Genomic DNA, 25884 nt, shown 5'->3' with positions numbered 1-25884 from the left:
TGGTTAAGCAGCAGTCATCCCATCAGCTACTATCTGAACTAAATGTCATCATGCTTGCAGTCAAATAAGTGGGCTCTTATAGGCTGTCTAAATGTAAAGCATTGTTAAACATACCTTACAATATAAACAACTAGCTAATATAGTGATCTGGAAAAACTGTATTCCCACGGTACAGCCAGTCTTTTATATTGTGAAGGTTGCGATGTGCATCATTCACAGAATTCAGACTCAAGATGATTTATTGTGCAAACTTACAAACGGCAACATTTCATTCGAGCACAACATACCACAACCCAAGTTCAACCCATATAACACTGGTGTGCAGTCACTTTCATGGCATTATGTTGCAGGGTCTATCTATCTATCGATCTATCCATCTATCTATATACTATGTTTTCTTCTTCTTCTTACCTTTTAAGGGTTTTGTTCTGGAAAAACTGTGTTTAATAACCTCATGACTGAAGCTTGGCGTGTGACTGCAACCTTATTACTTGGCATGGATGCAGTAAAATGCTCACCATAATAAAATATGAGAACACATACTTTAATGTTTGATATTTTTCAAAAGAAATTTTCCTCTACATAATATTTAAAAACACATCCAGTTTAATTTTCCGCGAGCTTATTATGTACACTTTTAGTTCATCATTTGCCTCAGGCAGTATGTAATAAATGTATAATAGATTTACATAGCAAATACTGACACAGTATTCTGTCAAGGCCAGTTCCAGCATCATAAAATACACAAATATGCTCCACATAAAATACAAAATCATTTCATCATCAATAAAAAAAAAAAAAAAATCTAAAAGAAAATAAAACATTAATGTTCTCTTGTGTGATAGGAAATACAATCAGCAGCTTGCATAAATGCAGTGAAAGGGAGCAGCAGCCAGATAGAACAAAAAGCAAAAAATAGAAAATATACTTCTTAAAAAGGACAGTCTTGGAAAAATAAAAATAAAAAATAGTTTAAGGCATTAAAAAATGTAACATAACTTGGCATTTTGTTTTTGCCCGTATAGACTTTTGTTCTGCTTTGCTCTGACTGGTCATCTAAACGATATGTGGTTTCTATCCTGAGATGTTTTCTTCTGCTTGAAGGCATCTGAGGACGTAGAGGATTACTTGATAGCAGAAAATATACTGCTCCTATAAAAGCAAAACAGAAGTCAAAGATGAGCGAGACACTGTAGATGTTAAACGACGAAACTCTGCCACTAAACGCGCAAAATATAATCACCTCTGTCTGGATCATCCCGTGTCTCTGAAGCCTCATATTCCGTACAACATCTGAAATATCAAACTAAAGAAAACACACATAGAATTAGATGAAAAAGAAGTTGCCTTATAAAGAAATAAAAAAAAAAAGAGCTTTCCACACTCACGTCTGCATCTTTACTGATGAGGCCCAGAACCACGTCTATACAGATGAGGGCTCCTGAGCGGCCGATGCCTGCGCTGCAGTGTGTGATGATGGGTCCGGATCGATGGACGTGCCTCATGTAGGAGATGAAGGTGAGCAGATGCTCCGGTTGTGAGGGCGTTCCGTGGTCAGGCCAGCCGGTGTAGTTCAGATGACTTACAAGCTTGGCTTCATTAGTCTTGAGAAAGAAAAGCTCTGTTAACGGTGCCGTTTCATTTACTTGACGCATGAACCTGGATAAAATCCATTCTCGCGCTCACCTGGACATCTTTGACCTCGATGACTCGGATGACAAAGTGGTCCAGGTGTTGGTCCTTGACGAGTGTAATCTGCAACCTGTCGTCCACCATCTCCGCCGTCCGCGGCGTGTCCGGCCAGTACCGCTGGCACTTCACTTTGCCCCCCTCGATCTCCTGCGTCATCATGGCGATCACGCTGGAGTTCTGCTCCCACACCATCTGCCAAAAGTCGGCCAGCGTGGTGGGCAGAGGACCCTGGCAGGCGATGTACAGGAAGTTCTCGTCCTTCACTTGCATGTTGATGAAGTTGGCGTTGATGTATCCGCCGTCTTGGCCGATGACCACGCGCGTCGCGTCGACTAGAAGATACGAGCATAACACCGTGTCTTTGCCTGGAAAGATGAAACAAACCATGCACACCAAGTGGAAACAGCTGCGGTGCTCTTCTTACAGGGAACGACGTTCTTGTAGCGGTTCTTCTTCCTGTTCTCCTGGGTCTGACCGATTAAGCAGTCATCGAGCGGCTGGAGATTCTGCAGATTCTGACAGGAAGACAAGGAAACACGTTACGGCTGAAAATCTTCCCTCCCCCCCCCCCCCCCCCCCCATTTAGTTTTGCCAAAACCTCTGTTGTTATTTTTTTGTTATTTATTTATTTTCACAACAAAACATAAAAACAGAATCATGTTTCATTAAAAAGAAAAAAAATGTGATGGACAACTGCTAAAAAACCCTCAAGGGGCTTAATGAGTGGCAGTCTCCATAATAACAAATATATTTCAAAAACAACAACATTTTAATATATAAAACAGTTAAAAATATCATTTAGACCACAAATCCATATGGAAAGTTCAGACAACTAAGTAGCAGCAGTTTTACTCTCCGTTTAAATTGTTCTTTAGAAAGATCTGTCAATGATGTGGGAAGACTGTTCCATATCTTTGATCCTCTGTATAATACACTAAACTGTGTTTGAGTTGTACAAGAGTAAGGAGGCCTGATAAGACAACTACTACGAGTTGGATACTGGTGAAATTCGTTATTAAAAGTAAAAATATTACAAAAATGCTGAGGAAGTAACTTTTTTATAGAGCTATAAACGAATAGAGCTATTTGAAGTTGATTCACTTGATAAACACTAAGAATACTTGCCTGAGCAAACAGTGATTGTGAGGGGTGTCTACGATTTACACAAAATATTAACCTTAAAGCTCGCTTCTGAAGTCGAAAAACCGATTCCAGTTTAGTTGGGTGGGTGCTAGCCCAAGCAACATTACAGTAATTGATATATGGATATAACATTGAATAATATAACATAATTGCAACTTTTTTGTTAATCAGGTGGCGGATTTTTCCCAGTATACCGGTCACTTTGGCTAGTTTTGTACTTATGGCACTAATGTGGGGTTTCCAGGATAAAGAATAATCTAGAATAACACCAAGGAAACGAACAGATCTAACATTATTAATGGAAGTATCATCAATTTGAATTTTCATTGGGGGTTTAAACGTATCAAACTTAAAACCAAAAAATATATAACTTGGTTTTTTTTATGTTAAGTGACAATTTGTTGGACTTGAACCAAGAGGATAACTTGTCAAGTTCTTCATTAACTACATTTATTAAAATGTCAGGGTTTTTATGGGAGTAAAACACACTTCTATCGTCTGCAAATAAGATTTTAGAAAGTTTATCTGAAACAGATAAACTTTTTTGTTGAACATCTCCACTGTCAATCTGCCAGGTATGATACTTGGGAAATGGTTCTCTCACTAGTGTAACCAGAGGATGGTTCCAGTTACAGGTTTATCAACAGAAACTCCCTGCATGTTTAGATATTATTCCATATTATTCCTGCATCCTTTTTTATAAAAAACAAAAGAAATTAAACGTATGAACCCAAAATGATCACTAATAAAATGCAAATATCCCAAATATAGCGATCAAGCTTTAAGATATATAACCTGCAGAAAACACAAAGGATGGATGGATTCAGACAAACTGGCATATGTTTGGTCTTTTTGGAGGACACAGATGTAAAATAAGAGAACTGAAGCACGCATGAGCTTGAAATACACGACCATCTCGCTGCAAGGCATCCGTACTAACAGCTGCGTCAATGTGCAGCTGGTGAATAAGGTCTAGGAATGCAAATCTTTTTTCTTCATTCTCCATTTCACATTCCTGTTTCGGTCAGAAAAACACTAGAATAATAAAAAAATAAAAATCACACCCTTTTTCCAGACTGTAAGAACCCCACAAACAGCTCCCAAGTCTCAAATTACAGGCCTCTGAGTTCAACCTTACTTCAAACTCTTGGAGCGGGACTTTCTGGTCCAGGAGCCCCTTTATCATGCGGACGACGGAGTTGAGCTTTGTTCTTGTGTACTGGCCGCCAGGAACCACTCTGACGAGGGGCAAGGTGGTCAGCTCGTCCTCAGTGATGATTGGCTGGTCTGTGTGGAGGAAACAGATGATTTATTCATGAATTTATTCATTTATTCAGATTGTAATTCAAGAGTAAACCCTACCATCTGTTGATTGGGAGCCGATCCTTTCTATGGGGAGTTCATCGCTTCCCCAGGTGAAGTCATCCTCCTCTGGCTGCACTGCACTCATTTGCAGATAGCTGCTATTTTTTTTACCACAAACAGTGCAAATATATTTAATAAAGATGCTGGGAATAAAACCTTCACCTTGTTAAGCTTATATCCCCCAAAACAAAAATCATACTTTTCATTCCTTGGGTCGTCAACACACTCTTCTTGCCACGTCCCTTTCCGAGAACTCTGCGTGGATTAAAAACGACCCGTTTAATAAAAAGAGAAACATTTCAACCGTGTTTGTTTTATTAAGCGTGTTTTGTTGAATTTGTACCACAGGAGAGTCTTCGGGTAGAGAGGATCCGTCGCAGTCGGTGTCCTCTGAAAGCTCGGCACTGTGCTCCGTCTCTTTTTTCCCCTCCAGGGGACCGTCGTCGTAGTCTGCCAAGGTAAATTAGAAATATCAAGAGAATGCTGCTTTGGTCTGAGATAATTCAAACATTAACATTATTAAATTGTTTAAACCATTACGTTGTTTAATCTAATTTACCTATTGGAGGTATGCTGGGTACGTTGGAGGATTTCTGTTCAGCCGACATCCGAAGCTTAGTGGTCACTCCACTGTCCTCGCTCAGATCTATAAAAAAATAAAAATAAAAATATGACTTTAACCAAAATAATGTATATAATGTGCTAAAATCAATGCTCGGTAGATGTTAGCAGCTCTTTGTAATGCAGGAAGCCCCTGCTTGTACCTGTGTTGCCGTTGCACTTATCAGAGTTTATCGGCAGATAGGCCAGGTACGTGTTTGGGTTCTGCTCAGGTGGTCTCGACACTATCAGGTGCACCAGGCCTTGAGCTTTTCGAATGGTGGTGACAGCTTTGGTGTGGGAAACGCTGGTCATTAGATCATCATTCACCTAAAAAATGAAGAAAGTCGATCTTATCAAAACCCTCACAAAGGCAGCATATCTTCTTAGCTGGAAGCCTCGGATACAGAGAGAGAGAGGCCTACATCAAGGCTGTTATGAATTTATCAAAACAAGCAGCAACTACATAAGAAACGTGTTCAACAGTGCTCACTTTTAGCAGCCTGTCTCCAACCTGCAGCTTTCCTGAGGACTCTGCGACTCCTCCTGCTGTGATGGACTTCACAAAGACTCCCCTCTCCCCGCCAATCAGAGAGAAGCCCAGCCCTCCGGCCGGCGGCTTCTCCAGATCCAGCGTTATAATCTCCTCCTGCGCTCACAGCAAGGAAATCTGTGATTACTTTGAACAGAAAGTCACCGTGACAAACTATTCACCGTAAAACGCCGAAACACTTTTAAATTGCCTTGCAAAAATCCTTTTACTCCTTGAACCTTTGCAGATTTTGTCACATTAAAACCACAAAGCTTAATGTATTTTGCAAGATACACCAAGAAAAGGAAGATTGTAAAGTGGATGCTTGCATGTAGACCTCCTGACAGAGCGCTTACATAGGTTGAGGAAAACTACAACCAGGACATATTGACATTTTATTTAGCTTTTCCCACACAAAGGCCAGATTCATTGCAAGATTATTTGTTTTCCTGGCAACAATTTCTCCTACCTGAGCTGTGGTCTTCACAGCTCCTCCATCTGCTTTTATATAAACTCACCCTGTTTTACAACGAACTAAAGCTCACTGTGTTTTCTGTTCTTTATACATTTTTCCCCCACTAATGTTCTCTAACAAACTTAGATCCCTTTAATACCTGATACAGGTCATTGTGCGGAAATGTCACATTAAAAAAAAAAAAGAAACTCTTAAAATTAAACGTCAGGCTTTCAAATATTCTTTGCATCGTAACCGATACGTCAGACCAAAAAATTCATTTTCCTCATGTTTTCTGTATTTTTATATAGGGTGTGTAAAATATATTAATTTGTATGTTGTAAATTACATGTTTAGAAAAATACTGACTTTGTTTAAGAAGTAGATGTCTCAGAATGAGACCTTAGGAGTTACAGGGATAAGGTAACATATGGCTCTGGAGCTGCAAGTGGCTCTTAAAACCTTTAGCTAAAAATTACAAACTAATGTTTTAAATGTAGATTTTATATAAAAAGGCAGGTTTGAGCAGATTTTTTAATGGAATGAATGGATTTTGAAATTCCACAACAGAAGGACACTTTAACTACTAGTTTAAGATCTATTTTTCATGTCATTAGCTTGAAAACTGCTCCTTTTAATTAAATTTTCCACATATATCAACATCCCACAGAGTAAAATTTAGAATTCCTCTATTTTTGCAAATGTTTTTTATATAAATATATTTTAAAACCTAAAAATAGAAATAAAAATGGTGTTTCTTTAAAAATTAACTGCCTTTAGTGTATTTTTAGCAATAATGTTTACGTTTTTTGTAATAATTGTGGCTCTAAACCATTTTTTTTTTATAGCTGGACTGAGGGCTAAAATGGTTCTTTGGATTGTGAAGATTGCTTTGAGGCCTTCACAGAACAGTTGAATTCATAAAGAGATTACATTAAATACATAAATATATAAGAATAACTATCTGCGGTTCATCTTTAGTGGCGAAAAGTTTTCATAATCATACATAATCTTTCCTTCGTCTTCCGCTGGATGCACTGCTTTGTCTTGGTCTTTTACTACATCCACAAAACATGCATTGAAGTCTGTCAACAACAAAAGTTACTGGGTCTTTCTAGCTTAGAAATAGAAAACAGATGTTCATCTTTTACCTACAGTGCATCACCAAAACTCAACATATTTTTTTTAACTCACCTCTGCAGGACAAAGTGCGGCGAGACCGTCAGTGTCTCTAGAATCGTCCCTTTTAAGGAAGCCTTAAATGAAAACAATTGTTGCTGTTACTTTAAAAATACAGGATGAAATAAAAAAATAAAAATAAAAAAAAAGCTAAACAAACCATTCATGCTGGATGACATCTTGGAGCCAAAGTTGTTGTCCAGAAAAGTGACACGTCTGTGTTCAGGAGATACAGGCAATCCATCCCTGAGACGCAAAGAGTAAAAGAGACGAAAATGATACGATTCTGAATTTCTTTTAAAAAAAAATCCCCAAGTCCCGAAGATAAACCAGCGCACCAAGCCGGACTTTAAATAGACAACATGCTAAGTGGAGAATACCTGGTGGCCTTCAGACAAAGGTCATCAGGGGAGAGCTCCAGGAGTCTTCTACTCTCGCTCAGGGTTAGGTCCTGGGTAGGAGCCCCGTTAATGTAGTGGATAAGGTCAAGAGGTTTCAAGCTTCCTTCTTTTGAGGCAGGGGAGCCGGGTATGACGTCTTTTACAAACAGGACCCCATAAATGCTGTCCCTGCCACCATCGAGGACCAATCCTACCCAAAAAAAAATAAAAAGATAAGAGTATGTTTAGACACAGACTTTTAAATTGTTGCATGTTTTGGCATTCTGAATTAATGTCTAACAACCAAATCTAACATGCTTCGTATTCTTTAAGAGGGCAGCTACTTACCTAGTGGTTTTTGGCTGTTCTTGAAAGAAATATCAGGGAGCAGGTGGGCTTCTACTGGGAATTTGGGAGCTTCCACGATCCTTCCTACCACCAAATCAACCACCTGAGGGGCAGAGCGAACGAGATCCACCACCTCACTGTGGTTCATGACGTTCACATCAATATTGTTCACCTGTTTGAAAAGAGAGAACAAATTAATAAATATGTCTATATAAAAACTAGCTTATATTTTTATCCTGGGTCATGTGTTTTTTTTGGTATTTTTCCAACCGGTTTGTTTAAACCCTAAGCAGCGGCTAATTTGGCAGCTAAAAAAAGATGAGCCCTTTAAATAAGAACCCTTTAGGTGAAGATTAATATGAAACAATATTCAAAATAGACTGAAATGGGATTTTAAAAATCATTAAACCAATTCTAAATAAAATCTAACTAAATAAATAAATACTTTTTAACTAAAAAGTATTTATTTTAGTTAAATGGACGGACAATAAAGACCTCATAAAATGGGTTTATACCTTGATCATCCGGTCACCAGGCCTCAGCCTCCCATCTGCTTTGGCCGGATCCTGGACAATGTCATGGATGTAACAGCCTTGATCGTTGCCTTTGGTGAGGGTGAAACCAAGGCTGCCTTTCTCTGACTTCAACAAAGAGACCATCAGCTCTGCTTCCTGACAACAAAACAAGCATCTCAGTTAGAGGGCTTTCCATGAGGTGATCGATTTAGATCCTCATTTTTAGAGCAGTTGTCTTAAAATTACACCGTCCCTCTATTCCCAAGTCCTTACCGGGAACGATTCTTCCATGTTCTGCCCGTTGCTGGGGCTTTTGAATTTTAAGGGCAGTGGCATTGGAGGAGGCAGGGGATCGGGGCTGGGGGCAGAGGCGGAGGACAATACAGGCAGAGAGGGGGACTCCATATCAGCTTCCACAGGTGATAAGGAATTCCTATAAAAACATTTACAAAAATACAATTTTAGTAAAGTTTTTTTTTTAAATCCCAAGATTAACTAAAGATGTACTGAAAAGGGGCTATTGACCTAAATCTGCCAATAACCGGGCGGACTGGTTGCAGGAACAACAGCCCTCATAAGAGTCAAGAAAACTGAGGGAAGTTAGATATTATCAGAGTCACTGAGGTGTCTAAAATATAAACTCAGAGGAAGCACAGAGATGTAAGAAGCTATTAAAAAGATGACTGTACTTTCAACTACGTGTCAAGAAAAGTGCCAGACTTTGAGCATATAACAGGACGGAAGAGAAAAGTTTCTGCTTTCATGAAATGTGGATTTGGAAATGTTGGTAGCCATTTAGAAAACTTTTGACCGCAGCTAACACGAATATCAGCATTCAGCCTAAAAATATCAAAATAAGATTTTTGGTCTTGATCACCGAGCCCTAATACAAAACTGATGTTTTAGCAATGCTAACCACACAAACTGCTCATTTTAAAAAGGGACAGTGTGTAACTAATTTGGCTTTTAATTAGCAAAAATCAAGTAATTCTTTATAAATACATATTCTGGCAAATTCTAATAATATCACATTAAAAATTAAAGTGTTCGTATAGCTTAGAATTAATAGTTTATAAATATATAGGTGTCGGTGCACCAACAGGGAGGCACCATGTTGAGTCGTTATTTCTGATTTCAGTAGCTGAAAGGGGACGCACATGTCAGCATTATGTGTTTTACCCTATCTGTCTATACGAAGACGTGCTGTCGGTGGAGGAGTATAAACAAGCAAAGACGACCATAGATCATTCTGTTTGCCGTTTTCTATTGAAATGGAGGACCATTCATACTCTTGGACCAGCGAAAGGGAAGAGAAAGTAACCAAGAACAGAAAAAGAAGTATTAATCAGGAGAAAACAAGACTATATCAGCGCAGCTATTATTACCAGGTGGAGATAATTCATGAGGGAGCGGGGATTTAAAACAGATGTGGAGGTTGCAGGCTTTCTGCTGGACAGGTAAGTTAATTCAATACAACAGTGACGTTTATTCTGGCTTTATGTTAGAAACAGGGCAGTGTAGAGCAGCAACTACTCTGTCCTCCCAGAAGAGATGACTCGTGTGTTCGTCTCTCCCTCAGGGAGAAGGAGACGAACAGAGAAATATGTGTGTATGCGGAGGGATATCAGCCGTTCACTGTAGTGCAACAGCAGAAGCGGGTCTCTTTTACTCATGTATATAGTCACTTATATTAGACCCCAAAATAGGAACTGCACGTTCAGAAACGAACCCAAAAAAAATAAAATAAAAAGGCTTTAGAAAATAACAAGTGGACTTGACAACGGTGCCAAAAACCATTTCACACGATGATTGTAGCTGTTAGCCATTAGCAGTAGCTAATACATGGAGGACATAGAGCATTGTCACATTTATGATACTCCACAGCTTCTGTAGTAGTTATTACGCGCTTAACAGTGAGGTAATTAATTTGTAATTAATTTAGTGCATCAGTGTGAAAATCTTACACACTGGGGCTTTAAAGCCAGTTTAGAATATGAACCCGGTCTCTAAAGTAGTTGCAGTAAAGCAGGGTTTAATTTTTATATTAAAACAAATTCAACACTAACATAATTCATGGAGGGGAAAAATAAAAATAAAATAAAAATCGCTCAGGGAAAAAACTGTTCTTAAAAGGGAAACTGGAATCAGTCAAACAAATTGGTCAATGCATCCAGGGTTGACTTACTGTTTTATAAATAGATCATTTACCTGTTGCTGAGGTCTAATCTCGTCTTTGACAGGTTCGGAGAATAAAAAGCTGAGTGGAAGGTGCTGTCCAGCTGACCGGAGCTGTCGTAGTGTCCCAGCTCAGAGTTGCCACCGGGCGTTTGATAAACACTCCTGTCCCAATTTTGCACGCTGTTGGTGAAGGCTTTCTCCACCTCCTCGTCGCCATCAGTGCTGTCGCTGTAGCTGTTGTGTCGGCCGGGGCTTTTAAGCTGCAGCCGCGCCAGAGCCTCCTCCACCCGGCCCTTCTGCGTCGTCCCAGGAGGAGAGGCGGTCCTGTTCACGTTCAGGCTGGGCTCTGCAAAGGCTGCAGGCACCTTTCTGGGTAATGGCTTGGGCGTCTGATAAGGAATATATTACATTTCATTTTAATTATCTTAAAAAAAAATGTTGATTGAGAAAGCTGTTTTTTTTACCAACTCACCAAAGCTGAGGCGTCCACGTCACGGAGAACTCCCTTTTCAGGCCTACAAAGGAGCAACGTCACCTCCTGTCCAGTTCCTCGCAAGGCTGATATCACCTCCTAGGTGCACAGAAAACGCCCAAGATATATATATATATATCTATATATATAGATATATATATATGATAAAAACAATGGCCAAACGCATACTGCTTTCTATCACCTGAAGAACATTTCTAGGATTAAAGGACTGATGTCTCAGCAGGATCTGGAAAAACTAATCCATGCGTTTATTTTTAGTAGAATTGATTACTGCAACGGTGTTTTTACAGGTCTGCCTAAAAAGTGGATCAGACAGCTGCAGCTGATCCAGAACGCTGCTGCCCGCGTCCTCACTAATACTAAGAAAGTAGAGAACATCACCCCAGTTCTAAAGTCCTTACACTGGCTCCCTTTATCTCAGAGAATAGACTTTAAAATCCTTCTGTTAGTTTATAAATCCCTAAATGGCTTAGCACCTAAATACATCACAGACTTGTTATCAGTGTATCAACCCTCCAGACCACTAAGGTCTTCTGGCTCCAGCCTACTCTGCATACCTAGAACCAGAACCAAACATGGAGAAGCAGCATTTAGTTCCTATGCTCCAATTATCTGGAACAAACTTCCAGAAAACTGTAAAGATGTGGAAAACCTTAGTTCCTTTAAATCAAGATTAAAAACAAATTTGTTTAAAATTGCCTTCAACTGTCCTAGTTAACTGAATTACCACTTTTTTGTTTGATTTTCTATCTATATTTTATTCCTACTTGCTTTTATTCTGTTTTATTTTGCTATATTTTAATCATGTAAAGCACTTTGCATTGTCTTTGTACTGAATTGTGCTATATAAATAAATTTGCCTTGCTTTGCCTTGCTTCACAATTTGAATTTCAATTACATGAAAAAACAAAAAAACAAAAAAAACAATTACATACGTGTTGCGAGAGTCCTTTGAGAGGGGTTTGGTTGACCCGTAGGATGACGTCGCCCACGTTGATGCGGCCGCTCTCTGCAGCCGGCTGGCCTGGGAAAAGCTTCTTCACCTTCACCAAGCTGGGGCCGTGGGGCTCATCGGGAGCGTGCTCTTCTCGGCTAAAGCTGAAGCCGAGCCCAGAGGTGTTCTTCACCAGACGCACCTCAAACACGTTATCTGTGGGAATGAAGGCGTTAATCCACGGTGAGAACCAAATCCAGCATCCGTCTGAGCTTCAGTTAATACAGAGAGGGATGGTGCTTGTTCTCAAATTTCCTTCTTGAGTTTGTGAAATTACAAGAAATTTCCATTTGGTTGCACACTCTAGTCCAGACACAAATCTAATTATCAAGTAAATTAGAAGCTGCTCAAGCATCTAAATTCTCTGGTTAAACTATTACCAGAGCCTGTTGGTCTGATTAGTCACAATTATGCGCTGAAATTCCTCCCTCAGGGCTGCAAGTTTCTGTCAGCGACTCGGTTAGAGTTCACATCTAAAGTCGGGCCTGCTTCACCCAACTCAGGTGGTCATTAAACCGGACTCTGACAGAAAGAGAGCTTTACCAAGACAGACGTTTTCATCTAACAGCTCAGAAAATAAGGAATCAAAGCTCAAGTCATCACAATTTCAGACTTTTACCAGCAAGTTTGTACATTTTTTTTTTTTTTTTTTTTTTTTTTTTTTACAAAAAGCATGGGGTGCATTTCTACAGCTCCTCCAGAGCTACTACAGACCTATTGGCTGCTGCTCTGATTAATGCTCTCCTCGACCAATCAGTAAAGGTGGACGGCCATGTCTTGAGAGGTTTATAACTGGGACAAATATTTCATTTTCGGATGGTAGACCTAGCTGTGCTTTGTTCAAACTTTGGGATTTAAAACCTAAGCCTGATTTAAACTGAAAACACACAACTATTTCCTTCTACCTCTAGAATTATGCTCTGCTTTGGGTTGATCCTGGCTGACGAGGGCCAGTTAGGCCCAGTGTCCTGCATGTTTTGTGTCCCCTCTGCAACATTTAAATGAAAAAAAGCAGACTCCTCTCCTCAGCCCGTCAGCAATTAGGATGTTCAAATCCAAGCGAGGAAATGCCTAAAACATGCCGGACATCAACCAACCTTTTTGAGACAGAGCTACTTCGCTGGTACTGTGTCATACGAAGGGCTCCCTGTAATGACCTTAGAACTAGAAGAGTCACAGCTCACCTCAACTTTACGTAAAAATTAACATTTTTCATGCTTTTGTCATTGTTAAATCTATATAAATACAAGTGTGATTGAAAAGGAAAAGATACTATTGTAGGACTCTTTAGGACCAAGAAAACACAAATGCCACTGCCCTTAAAATTCAAAGGCCCCAGCAATGGGCAGAACATGGAAGAATCGTTCCCGGTAAGGACTTGGGAATAGAGGCAAAGTGTAATTTTAAAACTGAAAAATGTAATAAAATACATAAAAGCTTCAGGTTAAAACACGAGAGAGAGAGAAAAAACAACAACCATCAGAGTATGAATGGTGTTGCCGGGCACAGAAAGTGAAATTTCAGGATATTATAGCTAGCTTATGCCATGTATTTCAACATAAACCAATGATGTACAATTCAGCTCGGGCAAACACTTAATCCTTTAAGGAAGAAGTGGAGGCACAAGTTGTTTAATGCTAAATATGATCATTTGGACATTTACTTAAAAAGCGGAAAAATATTAAAAACACAGCGCTAAAACATGTGTTTTTATATTTAATTAAAGCCATTCCAGGAATAAATGTGTTCTAGGAAGTTCAACGTGTCCTGACCGCCTGCTCAGCCCTGAATAGGCACCGGTGCACAGCCAATGGCTTGTGCAGACACGCTCATTTCCTTTCAAATCAGATTATCTATGGCGAGTTACTTTGCTGGGAGTGACAACAAAGAGCTGCATTGTTAATATTTCTGAGAAGTTGCCGACTCAAATAATCAGTAGTACAACACGATAAGGCGGCCTCGTTCTGTGAAAGATGAACTTTTTAAATACAAAAAAAAAACGTGAATAACCTGACCTTTTAAGTTTGTGCTACCTAAAGTGTCTTAAGAATCCCTCCTCCTCACCTTGTGTGACGAAGCTGTACTCGGGTTTATCTTTGGCCTCCGGGGGCTGCTCCTTGTCCTTGGCTTGACTGCGGTTCCCGGCAGCAAGGCGCACAGTGGTTTGAGGGGTGAGGGGAGCTGGAGTGCCGTCCGCAATACTCTTCTCCAGCCGCAACTGCACCGTCTACACACACACATACACACACACACACCAAAAACATGATTTACATGCCGTCAGAGGCCACCCGGATGGCTGCAGGACAGCTTCTTATCTCTGTAAGTGGCAGCCCTCACCTGGCCTGTGTCTCTGAGGACCTCAACAGCCTGCTGATGAGTAGCTCCCTCCAGACTCTTTCCGTTGACGGCCAAAACACGATCGCCTGCGCATGAAACACTCCCAATACTTATCTATTCTCCATTTAATGTTTGCAGCCTTGTTTTTGTTTTTAACCCCGCTCACCTATCTGTATTCTCCCATCGAGGTCTGCAGCTCCTTTTGGTACGAGGGCTTTGACGTAGACGCCTCCATGTCGGACCGTTGTGTCAGCGCCACCCTGAGAAATGAAAAGAGCTCTTCAGCCAAAGAGGCGTTGATGCTTTGCGACTTTTCTACTTGGGTTAATGGCAGAGGTGAAGTGTTTTCTAATTCTACGCTATAAAGTGCCTCATTAAAACTGCTTTGTCAAATAAAATGTCTACATGTTTTATTAGTATGGAACATGTCTCCGTTCTTTCCTCCAGACACCCAGTGCCCTCGGCAACTATAAACACCCCTGATAAAGATGTCAAAATAAAAAAGTGTTTTGTTTTTTTTTTTAATCATGAAAAGCTCACAATTTAGAAAAAAAATATTTTAACAAAATCACAGGAGCTACACTTAGCACCCATTTTTATAAGATAATTAATGTAACTCAAGATCTTTTTTAATAAATAAATTCAAACTTATTTCAGCTGTTCAAAGTTTCTGTACTATAAATTAGCACTATCAATGAGTAATCCATTATTTTCTTTTTCCTTTAGGTATAAAGATTAAATGACGAATCACTTAGGCTCTTAAAAGTAAGAAAGAGACACGGTATTCAAGTGCAGCATTATTTTTTTGATTTAAATCAGTCAACTGGTTGCCATAAAATATCCAGGTGCTTAGACTATATGCCCAGGGTAATAACTAAAAAGTTATTCAACTAAAACAACTGCAGCTTTAACAGCAACAAAAGAAAAAAAAATGGCTGGAAAGGAACCAAAGATGACGGGAGGTATAGTACTGAGAAAAAAAATATTTCTCTCCTTCCGTACTTCTTCTGTTTTTGCTTTGTTAAAAGGTTTCAAATCAAGTTAATTTAAATATCAGACACAGACAACGAGAGCGCATACAAAATGCAGTTTTCATAATTTCAGTGAAAACGGCTATCCAAACCAACCAGACCAATGTAAAAAACACTATTAACCTTCATGGTAAATCATGAATTAACATTATTTTTATTTTTATTTGGACAGTTGAGTTGAATTTCTCTAGCTACCCTGAGGTTTGGCTGCCAAATGGATTGAATCAAGAATGAGCTTTAATACAACCCATCTGAGATAAGGAAAACTCAAGCAGAAACAAACTCCTCGACATCTATCAGTCTGGGTTAAAAAGCAATTTCTTGGATTTTAGGACTCCGACGAACTACAGGGAGAGGAGGAAACATACAACAGTGATTAACCTTTCTAGGAGTCTGTGGCCTACCAGAACTCCTTCAATAGCGCATCAACAACTCATCCAGGAGGCCACCAAAGAACCCAAAGCCATATTTAAAGCACCTAGGTCAGTGTGCACGATTCAGCAGTAAGGAAAAAGCAACAAAACTGCATTTATGGATGAGTTTCAAGGCTAAAACCATAGCTGAGCAAAAACACATAGGCCTATCTACGCATTTTCCAAAAAAACATCATTATAATCGACAAGGTCTATAGGAAAATATTCTTTGGACTAATACTTCCAAGTTGACGTAACACTAATATTTCAGAGAAATTACGTCACACTGAAGTTGTGGTAGTGAGCTACTTCTGAATGGCTGAAACAAAAACAAAAAAAAGATTCTGGAGTGGCCTGGTCAGAGTTTGGACTTAAATCCTTAAGTCGCTGAACAATGCAGTTTTTAGGTTTAGGAGGCATTAACTCTTTTAACATAGGCCCAGGATGGTTTGCATAGTAAAATAAATTATAATTGGACAACTGCATTTTTAATGAACTCAGGTTATCTTTGTCTGATATTAAAATTGATCTGTTGATCTAAAGTGAGAGAAAATTTGTCATTTCCCATGACTAACAAAATTATTTGAGGTTTTAGCAGGGTGCTTATAACTACTGAGGGCCTGAGGAATAGGTTTAACTTTTTTAAGGCAACAGTCGAACACTATAAATATCTAGGGGGAGTAAAACGTAAATGACCAACAACACTGGGGTAACACTTTGTTCTTTGGATGTTTACAATGAGCTGATGATGTGCATTAAAAGCTCCTAAATAAAGACCATCTTAGTGAGACATTTGGGACACTGAATAAATCACTAAGCACATAATGTGACAGCTGTGGGAAGATGCACAATCTAGTAACAGAGTGTTGCAGTGTCTGAGAAGTAAATCAATCCCAGCAAATCAATTTCTGAATTCCCTGAGAGAAAGGTTTGATTGCTGGCCCTCCAGACCCCCCCCCCCCCGGAAAGCGCAAGCTGAAGCCGGCCATAGAAATCCCACAAAGCAGCTCTTTGTACACAGTTGTTAGTCATTATTCCCAAGGTGCTAAAGATACTAGGACTTTATTAGCATTTTTTTAAATGTTAAATGTTAAAACAAAAAAGACATGCAAAATGAGTTATCTTACCAAAAGCTTTTCCAACACAAAGCATTAAAGAGAACAAACCCAAAACCAAACCATACACAGAAGAGCGACAGTGAGGAGATGAGCCAGAAAAGGAGCCAAATCAAAAAAAGGGTGAAAACCTTGTCGAACAGTACCGTGACATTTATGCCCAGGCTGCTGTCTTTTTTGGACAGCTCAACGTCAAATAGATCTCCTGGACGGAGACTACTGACCCCTGGGCCATTACCATTTACATTTTCCGTGATGCTTTCCTGCAAACAGAGAACATGGCATCAAGGTGGATTTAAACATGAAGGGAGGAAGAAGTGATCAAGACCAGGTGAAGGGAGATGGATGTTGTTCATGCAGCCGAGTCAAACAGATGCATATCATGCAGAAATACAGGCGTTTCAGGCCGAGGGTTAACGACAGGCAGTTAGTGGCGCCAAGCATCTGCAGGTAATGTTTGATGCTTGTTCTTTGGAGAAGGATTTGCTCCAACAGAATTAAAAGATGACTTTTCGACAACTATCGTGTTGGAAATAAAGAAAAAAAAACTAATTTAAAGCAATACATTCATAAATCACAAGGATCGCACCTTTTTGATCTTAAGTTTCTGCTCACTACTGGAATAAGTCTCTTCATCCATGTCCGTGTCCCCCCTGTCGGACTGTTCGGACACCTGAGGAGGTTCTGAAAGTTTGACCTTCCTCATTTTCGGAGGCAGAGCTGGAGGTGACGTCTTTAATTCGGCCTTCGGTCCCGGCGCTTGACAGTCGGCAGCGGTTTCAGCGGAGCCAGGGGCTTTCATCCTTTCCAAGGCCTGCTGGACTCGATCAGGAGGGGGCTGGCTGATTTTAGAGGAGCTGCTCGTCCTCGAATCCTGAGAGCTGAGGTCGGCGCGCTGACGTGCCGGAGAGGAGGCCGACGGCGTGTCAGCGCCGCGGACAGGAGGGACGGGGCTTACTGCGGCGCGGCGATCTCCGGATGACGCCTCGACCTCCAGCTCTGGTCTCTGAGCGGGTTTGGGTGAATTAAAAGATGGTTTGGGTGGTTGGGGAACATATGGAGGCGATTCTGTCAAAACAAGGGAACAGGAAAGTGATGTGAGATTTAAGTAGATACTTGCAACTTAAACAGATTTCTGTCGCCGTTTTCACCTTTATAGAGCCTCTCTTTGGGTTGTGACACTATCAGGGTCACGTCATCAGGGGTGCTTTGGAGGATATCAACCGTTTCATCGTGAGAAAATCCCTCCAGGTGTATATCATTCACAGAGAGCAGCCGGTCACCTGAAGCAATTTTATTGCTGTTAGCGACACAGCAATCTAGCCGCATGGATAATTTACTGCTGGGTATATATAAAAACCATCAGAATCTAGACCCCGTACCTGGTTTTAGGTGGCCGTTCAGATCAGCAGGACCCCCAGGAGTGATGGAGCTGATGATTGTACCGTGGTTTGCACGACCCGGGTTCGCCCCTCCAACAACCTCAAACCCTAAAATACACACAAGCACAAACACAGACGGTGATGCGTATGTGCAACACATCTCACACTTTAGGGCTAATGCAAAGTTTAAGAAAATGCTGCAACTACTCGACTATATTAATGCGTAATTGCTCCTGTCTGTCTTCGTCCTGAGTCTATCTTGTGTGTAGTTTGCTGTTATGTGACCATAACATACCGTTTCTGTCTGGCCTGTTTATAATGTATGTGTCTGAAGTTTCTTTTATTTTAAATTTAATGTTAACACATCCACCTGTACAGGGACTACAGATTGAAATTAGCTAATGGCTACAATCTGGCATATTAACATATGATACGTTTGTCCAATAATATTTACTGTTTCTCTTTAAATAAATAAATAAATAAATGTTAGGGCTGAACGATTTAGCAAAATAATCTAATTGCGATTTTTTTTCTTAATATTGCGATTTAATGCGATCCCCCCCACCCCCCAGTTTAATTTATCATGTCTTTTTAAACATATACAAACAACAAATCAATTTGTTTCCTCGCCGTGTTAAACTCTGAGCAGTTTTAAAATCCATGTTCATGACATAACAGCAGTAGAAGCTACATAACTCACCACAACCTAATCATAATCACAAAACCGCTTAAACTGTGTTAAATGACGTAATTTTTAAACACAATGGATTCAGGGACTCTATGAAATATATTTGGAGTCCCTTGTTTAACCCAGCAAAGCTTTCGAAGGCAAAGATAAAGGGAAAACATAATTAAGGAATGTCAGCAAAAATAACTTTATTGACAAAAAAAACCTAGAAGTTGTCCCTAATAAACATTCTCAATATAACCTTGTTTTCCCAGAAGCTGAAGTGACAAGTTATTATGCTTAAATGTCATCACATATTGTATGTTTTCCTAATATTGTGCAGACCTAAAGTTCTTGTCCTTTTACTGATTTTCACTTCATAAAAATAAAAAATATAAATATTTCCTGATAGGGCCCTCCACTTTTACCCCATACGGGCTCACAAAGCCATTGATGTTCTAAAGAAAACTATTCAGCTGACAATGGAGAGATGACAGCTGGATATATGTTATGAGAATAAACATGGATGCTTACCCAGCCCATATTTCGCATCTTTCTTCAAGTTTACAGTTGTGATCTCCGTCTCCAGAGATGGCAGCTCGTTGAGCTTTTTCTTCAAAGAATCTGTTTAATATAAAAAAAAAAGAGTCTATGATTAGCAGAAGACATTCCCCCTTCTCTGAATTATGCACATTTTTGAAATTAGCTGGATCGACTGCAGGGTACACTGAACCTATTAAAACAACAGCACTCTAAACCATAAGTTGGGGCTAAGCAAGTACAAAATGGTGCAGAAGGACTCATATTTTAGCACAGCGGAGAGAACGAAGGACTGAGAGACACGCATGGAGCTATTAAATGGCGGGACTGCGGCCAAAGTTCAGATCCACGGGCCAGCAGCAGAAAAAGAACAAAGGCTCACTTCTGTATTATATAAGACAGATTTACAGACACTCATTTTTGGTTCGTATCCAGATTGTGCTGTCATGTTGGGTCAACCGACTGGGGAGGGAAAATGTCATGCTTAAACGCTGTTTCGTAAAACCCTTTTCTGACATTAAGTTGTAAACAAAGGCTGAGTAGTTTGCTTTGCATATCTGTAGCCGCATCCATACCGTTATCAGAGGCTGGAGTTGAAGGAGCTCCAGAGGAACTGTGCATACTGACACCTGGGGACACAACACAAGAGATCGGAAACTCCAAACATCAGTAATTCACTCTTTAGTTTCGTTGTGTATTTAGTGATTTAATAGAAATGTTGTTGAGATCACTTTAGTGTATATATTTTAGAAGCATATACTTGATAAACACAGAGGTAATAATCAGCAGTTCATACTGAGCCTGGTTCTGCTCAAGGTTTTCCTTCCCGCTAATGGGTGGTTTTTCTTTCCACTGTCGCTTCATGCTTGCTCAGTATGAGGGATTGCAGCAAAGCCATGGACAATGCAGACGACTCTCCCTGTGGCTCTACGCTTCTCCAGGAGTGAATGCTGCTTGTCAGGACTCTGATGCAATCAACTAGTTCCCTTATACAGGAAATTTTTGACCAAACTGTATAATATGATTGATTTTGACTTTGTAAAGTGCCTCGAGATGACATGTTTCATGAATTGGCGCTATATAAATAAAAATTAATTGAATTGAATGGTTCCTTGTAAAGTCAACACAGAACCTGTGGTGTAACGTAGGCAAAGAACCAAGACCATAATCCAAAAACTTCTCGTCTTCCAACCCACAAACTAAGAGTGGAAGAGACCCCTGACTATTGGTTGAGTAAACGAGCATTTATGCTAACTCCATTTAACATAGTAAGTCCATATTGCTTTGGCCTGTTTGTAGCTACTATATCGCTCTTCTTACATTTATAGCATGAATCTGCTTTACAATTTTGACTTTTTGCTATTCAGTTTGATACAACATGCCAACATCCTGGCCCCAACTTTGGATACAGCTGCTTTATAGTAGAGTAAAGTTTTTGTTGTTGTTTAACTACAGTAATGAGTGTCAAACGTGTCACAAAGTAATACATTGTAAATAACTGTCAAATACGTGTTTATACATGCATGGAAAAAAATGCACTTAATAAAAATTAATGTGCTGCTTATTAGAATTCAAATTAAATAAGATAGTTATGATTTCAGTTCATTAATTGTAATTTGGTGGTTGTCAAATGTTAAAGCCATATGTAGCTTTGGCAATATTTATTTATTTTGTTGTTCCTGTGTTGTTCCAAGAGGCAACTTCATCTAATAAAACACCAACATTTAACTAGTTAACCTGTGCTCATGATAACTGAACTGAGGGGAGCCTGGTAGCTCTGCTCACTGACTGATGCACAACACTTACTTAGAAAATTATTCAGTATGTGCTGCAGCAGGTGAGAAATAATCATATTTTCTTACTCTAAATAAAATACATGTTTATATGTACCATATTCAATAAAAAGACAACTGTGTATTCTTTTTTGCTTAATTTTCTATTTAGGTAATGAGTTTTTTGTTTTTAAATATTGAATTGTGACACATGTGGTCTTCCATACTGGTGAATACAGGGTTTTCATGTGAATATAGGTAATAAAAAAACTTAAGTATGGAGAATGTTGTTGGTAAATAGGTTTTAACCCAATGCAATGTGGTAAAAATTTATTTAAGCCCTGTAACTGTTGGATATGACAAAGCTTCAGTCTAGTGTCTCAGCAAATAAAGCCTTTTTTTCATGCAAAACTTCATAATACAGTTTTTATTTTTATTCTTAACCATGCTAATTAAAGCAATCTTACCGACAACATATGCTTGCCCAGTGTCCTCAATGGAGGAAGAGTCTGATTCCTTTTTAGACTGATGAAGGTGCCATGATGGGCTGCTGTGGAAAACTGCACCCATTGACCTGAGAAAGAGAACAAAGTCAACGTCAGCTTATTCACGTAGCACATTAAAAACAACAAAAGTTTACCAAAGTGCTTTAGAAATACATTAAAATAAGGAAAGCCCATCTGCTCTAACAAGGTTTCAGAACAAGAGAATTAAAAGCCAGATACAATTGAGTCTTAAACATTGATTTTAAAGACTCAGCAGTCAGCCATCCTTTTAGTAATTGGCAAACTGTTCCACAGTTTTGGTACCACCACCGCAGAACCTTAAGTTTAGATCCTAAAGTATTTCATAGGAACTGGTTGTTTGACCAGAGTGTAAATACTTAGTAAACTATACAAATATGCCGGGACAAACGTTAAAAGCCAATAATAAAAGTTTATTCCAAAACGGACTGCGAGAAGCCAGGACTGGAGTTGTGTATTACTTCCTTTGAGTACCTGTAAGAAAAGAGACTGTTGCATTCTGCACACCAACACACAGCGCTCTGCAATAGTCTGAGCACAAAGTAATAAAAGCTTGAATATGCAGTTGATAAATACAGCTTAACTTTTTCAATGAGCCAACTGCAGAGATCCGCTTGTCTAGAACAATGGTCAAACATAAAGCCGAAATCTCTGACCGCAAAGTCACCGTTTGAAGCCAAGGGGCCAAATCTCCGTTTATAGTCAATATTGAGGATCTGAACAAGAGAATATGGCCCATGAGGTGGCGAAAGTAAATAGCAAATACATGAGAGAAAATAAAATATAATTCATGAACTGTTTCTTAGAACCCTGGTTTTTTACATATAATGTTTGGACCAGTCTTAATATATTTAAAAATCCCTGGCAATATAACAAGCCCTCAATAAACCAGCAAACACAGAGCCAGATATAGTCAACTAATTCTCCATTAATAATGTAACTGTGCTAAAGTCTGCTCAAAGATCTTGACACGGGTTTAATGACACTACACACACAGAAACGCAGAATCCCTTTAGGTAAGTGAATTAGCAAAAACTTTAAATCTCCAAGCTCTCTGCTCTTAAGATTTACTGTTTATTAACTTACTTGTCCTGATGATGTGAGCCGGACTCTGTGTCTGAGCTTCCCCACTGATGCTGCTGGAAATCAGAAGCCGCTTGGTTCACGGGAACCTGCTTCAGTCTGCTTTTTGTGGAACGCAGCAAATCCAACAGCGGGTTCTCGTCCGACTCCGGCATCTGCGCCAGGTTGTGGTGGGACCGACTCATTAGCCGCGGGTTGGGAAAGACGGTGGAGCCCAGCGGGTTGTAACCTGGAAGGTGGAGCTCGTCATGGACCAACACTGAGCCTGACGGCGCCTTGTTGAGGGCCACCTCGGAGTAGGAGATCCTCTTCAGGTGGTCCGGGTTGGAGCGCGTCGATAAGCTCTGGGCCAAGCTGATTGGCCGCGCCATCCTGGCTGATACGTCTCCAGCCTGAGAGTCGAGGGAATACTGCATGCCGCTCAAGGGGGAGTTCTCTGATCAAAACAGCAACATAAAACACAGAATATACTCAACAATGGTAAAACAGTCAACTTTAGAACATCATGTGTAAAAGGATGGACCGTGCTTTTTTTCTAGACACAGCAGGATCAGAAACTATTATGCTTTTCTGGGGCTATTTAACCCTCATCATTTCTACTATAGAAACCAGCACCAGATAAGATTACAAGAGTAGAAATTTACCCTTGATAAATAGCCCTAGTTGGAAATTAGTACTATTGAAAGTACCCTAAACCTTTGGGGGTGAAGCTAATATTGGGTTTTAAATAATTCCTGCTGAGTTGAATATTCCTGGCCTTTTATTTCAATTACTTCTCAGTAGTAACTCCTCTGCAGGTCATATTTCCTGTTGACCTTTAATTATACAACAGCATTATTTTTCTTCATTTTTCTTTGCAAAGACAGAGTTTACACCCAGCCGCACGTGTTGAATATCAGTGTATTACAAATCAAATGAAGCGGAGGCAAAAGAGGGTAAACGCTCATGTTCAAGACTTAAAACGACAAAGTTTTTACAGCAGTTGTGTTATGAGGTGTGAACTAAAACAATCACAAACCCCAGGATGTAATAGTTGGTTAACGTAGCTCTGCGACACGGATTTCCGTTTTTATTCTTTATGGTCCAAGCTTCACCCAACTTTAGAGTTGCTTTAAATCCGTTTGTAAAACCTGTAGGATTCCTGACCGGGTCTCTCTACTCTCACATCAAAACCAAAGTACAACGGGAAAAAGCTAACTTTGCTTGAAGTTTGTTCTTGTTACAACTTTCTATAAATGCTGGTGAAGATTCTCAGTCATCCAGGTCATGGTCATTCCAAAAAAAGTAAAAAACAAAGCAACTGGACTTGTTTTCCGTAGTTGAAGACATTTCACTTCCTCTCCAGGAAGCTTTCTCAGTATACTACTGTTTTGGGCAGTAGTATAAAGCTTGTTACTCCACATTACTCCAGACTTTTTGAATTGAGAAAGTTTTCTGGAGAGGAAGCGAAACGTCTTCAACTACGGAAAACGAGTCCAGTTGCTTTGTTTTTTTACTTTTTTTGGAACTTTCCATAAAGTTTGATTTAATTGTGCTTAAGTTATGTGTAATTGGTGGAAAAAAAATATAGTTATTCCTGATAAACAACAATTTTATTTTCAGCACCTCTTTTTTTCCCTCTCTCTCTCTGTTTCATTCATTATAGTTAGCCATTTCCACAAAGATTGAAGTGATTATCTGTCAAACAACAACCAGTGGGGAAACGATCTGAGATTAATGTTTAGTGAGGAGTGATTTCACCGCTTCTTAAAATCACGTTCTGGAATCGCTGCTTTGATCGGCCTTCCCTCTCACCGGTTCACTGAAGCTGCAATAATACAGTTTAAAAGTTGTGTCCGCAAACAATAACACGCGTTCCTGTCTGTACAGCTACAAATTAACATATCAGGCTTGCCAGAGGGGTTGGTAAACTCTACCCACACAGAAGTGCGTGACTGCCTGCTTCCGACGTACCGAGATCCTGCAGCTCCTGGCTGCTTTGGCGCGCCTTTGTCTGCAGGTGAAACTTGTGCTGGTCGGAGCTCAGCTGCAGCAGATACTGACACGTCCTGTTGCTGTCGGTCTGGAAAATGTGTTTAATTTCATCCGAGGTGTTCTGAAGGCAGATCTTCTTTTTCTTGAGGGGGAAAGAAATGAACAACGAGAAACATTTAATCTAATATTTCTAGAAAAAAAAAGTTATATATAGATATACAAAAAAGGAGAAAGGTGCCCACTGCAAAGGAAATCTTCTTGGTCTCCCTCCAGGGGAACCTCAGCACCGGGGATCGGTTTCCATTCAGCACGTCAAAAATGAGCACGCCTTTGGAGTAGACCCCCAGCATGATGCCCGTTTGGGACCTCTTCTCTGGAAGCACTCGATGGAAATGGACTCCGTACTCAGTCAGCCTCTGGCTCACCTGGTAGAAAAACAACAGTGTTCCTAAATGTTGACTACCCCTTAAATTAAAACAACAAACAAGAAAAAACTAAACAGTAAGTTCTACATCATGACAAAAAAAAAAAATGTACACAAAAAAAGCCAAATAGACCTAACTAAAGAAAAATAAACTTATTTATAATAACCATTGCTCATATACAGGAGCAATATTAATTATTTTTTTTTACATCATAAAAATGTATCAATACAAGCATTGTTTGATTTAGTATTCTGTTTAATCTTTTTGTGCTCTGCTATATTATAAATTCCAATGGGTAACACATTATAAATTCAGCATTCAGTAATTAATACACTACTTTATAAGCACTAAATACCAAACACAAATAATAAAAAAAAAAGAAACTAGGGCTAATTGTAGTCCTGAAGACTTAGTTCGTTTTGTGCTTACCTTGAGGAACTCAAACTCTGCCTCTGATTCTGATGCTCCATAATAATTACTGTGGAGTTTAGGCAGTTGTTCCCGAAGAGTCGTGTGGTCCACCTTATCCAAGACGGACACCGGCAGGTAGTGCTCCAGTCTGAAATAGGTCTTCCCATAAAGCTGCGATACAGACATTAACCATTTGATTTTGAAAATTATTTTCTTTCATTTAACTAAACACACTTCCTTCTTATTCTAAGAACATGAATATATATATATATATATATATATATATATATATATATATATATATATATATATATATATATATATATATATATATATA

General features: G+C 39.5%; 1 protein-coding gene across 1 annotated transcript in view; it reads right to left on the bottom strand.

Annotated features, from left to right (window-relative positions):
- Positions 1 to 221: 221 nt before the first annotated feature.
- LOC118563947 (tyrosine-protein phosphatase non-receptor type 13-like) overlaps positions 222 to 25884 on the bottom strand; it is a 57859-nt gene continuing 32196 nt past the window's right edge. Inside the window, exons 14-48 of the mRNA XM_036140315.1 lie at positions 25566 to 25718; positions 24954 to 25136; positions 24691 to 24853; positions 22741 to 23173; positions 21598 to 21704; positions 19934 to 19987; positions 19353 to 19442; positions 18152 to 18259; positions 17921 to 18052; positions 17359 to 17837; positions 16916 to 17032; positions 14377 to 14470; positions 14211 to 14296; positions 13938 to 14100; positions 11815 to 12029; positions 10859 to 10957; positions 10417 to 10775; positions 8482 to 8641; positions 8209 to 8364; positions 7694 to 7865; positions 7346 to 7556; positions 7126 to 7211; positions 6981 to 7042; positions 5294 to 5449; positions 4965 to 5130; positions 4760 to 4846; positions 4544 to 4650; positions 4400 to 4455; positions 4198 to 4295; positions 3974 to 4122; positions 2117 to 2207; positions 1687 to 2024; positions 1389 to 1604; positions 1244 to 1306; positions 222 to 1152 (exon numbers count right to left, since the gene is read on the bottom strand). Coding sequence (XP_035996208.1) covers positions 1075 to 1152; positions 1244 to 1306; positions 1389 to 1604; positions 1687 to 2024; positions 2117 to 2207; positions 3974 to 4122; positions 4198 to 4295; positions 4400 to 4455; positions 4544 to 4650; positions 4760 to 4846; positions 4965 to 5130; positions 5294 to 5449; positions 6981 to 7042; positions 7126 to 7211; positions 7346 to 7556; positions 7694 to 7865; positions 8209 to 8364; positions 8482 to 8641; positions 10417 to 10775; positions 10859 to 10957; positions 11815 to 12029; positions 13938 to 14100; positions 14211 to 14296; positions 14377 to 14470; positions 16916 to 17032; positions 17359 to 17837; positions 17921 to 18052; positions 18152 to 18259; positions 19353 to 19442; positions 19934 to 19987; positions 21598 to 21704; positions 22741 to 23173; positions 24691 to 24853; positions 24954 to 25136; positions 25566 to 25718 — 5487 coding nt within the window. The 3' untranslated portion in view covers positions 222 to 1074. The remainder of the gene's footprint in view (positions 1153 to 1243; positions 1307 to 1388; positions 1605 to 1686; positions 2025 to 2116; positions 2208 to 3973; positions 4123 to 4197; positions 4296 to 4399; positions 4456 to 4543; positions 4651 to 4759; positions 4847 to 4964; positions 5131 to 5293; positions 5450 to 6980; positions 7043 to 7125; positions 7212 to 7345; positions 7557 to 7693; positions 7866 to 8208; positions 8365 to 8481; positions 8642 to 10416; positions 10776 to 10858; positions 10958 to 11814; positions 12030 to 13937; positions 14101 to 14210; positions 14297 to 14376; positions 14471 to 16915; positions 17033 to 17358; positions 17838 to 17920; positions 18053 to 18151; positions 18260 to 19352; positions 19443 to 19933; positions 19988 to 21597; positions 21705 to 22740; positions 23174 to 24690; positions 24854 to 24953; positions 25137 to 25565; positions 25719 to 25884) is intronic.

This window comes from Fundulus heteroclitus, chromosome 8 (genome assembly GCF_011125445.2).
Source record: "Fundulus heteroclitus isolate FHET01 chromosome 8, MU-UCD_Fhet_4.1, whole genome shotgun sequence".
In the NCBI taxonomy this organism is placed as follows: domain Eukaryota; kingdom Metazoa; phylum Chordata; class Actinopteri; order Cyprinodontiformes; family Fundulidae; genus Fundulus; species Fundulus heteroclitus.
Note: the sequence above shows the minus strand (reverse complement) of the source record. Positions and strands in the feature narration are given on the sequence as shown.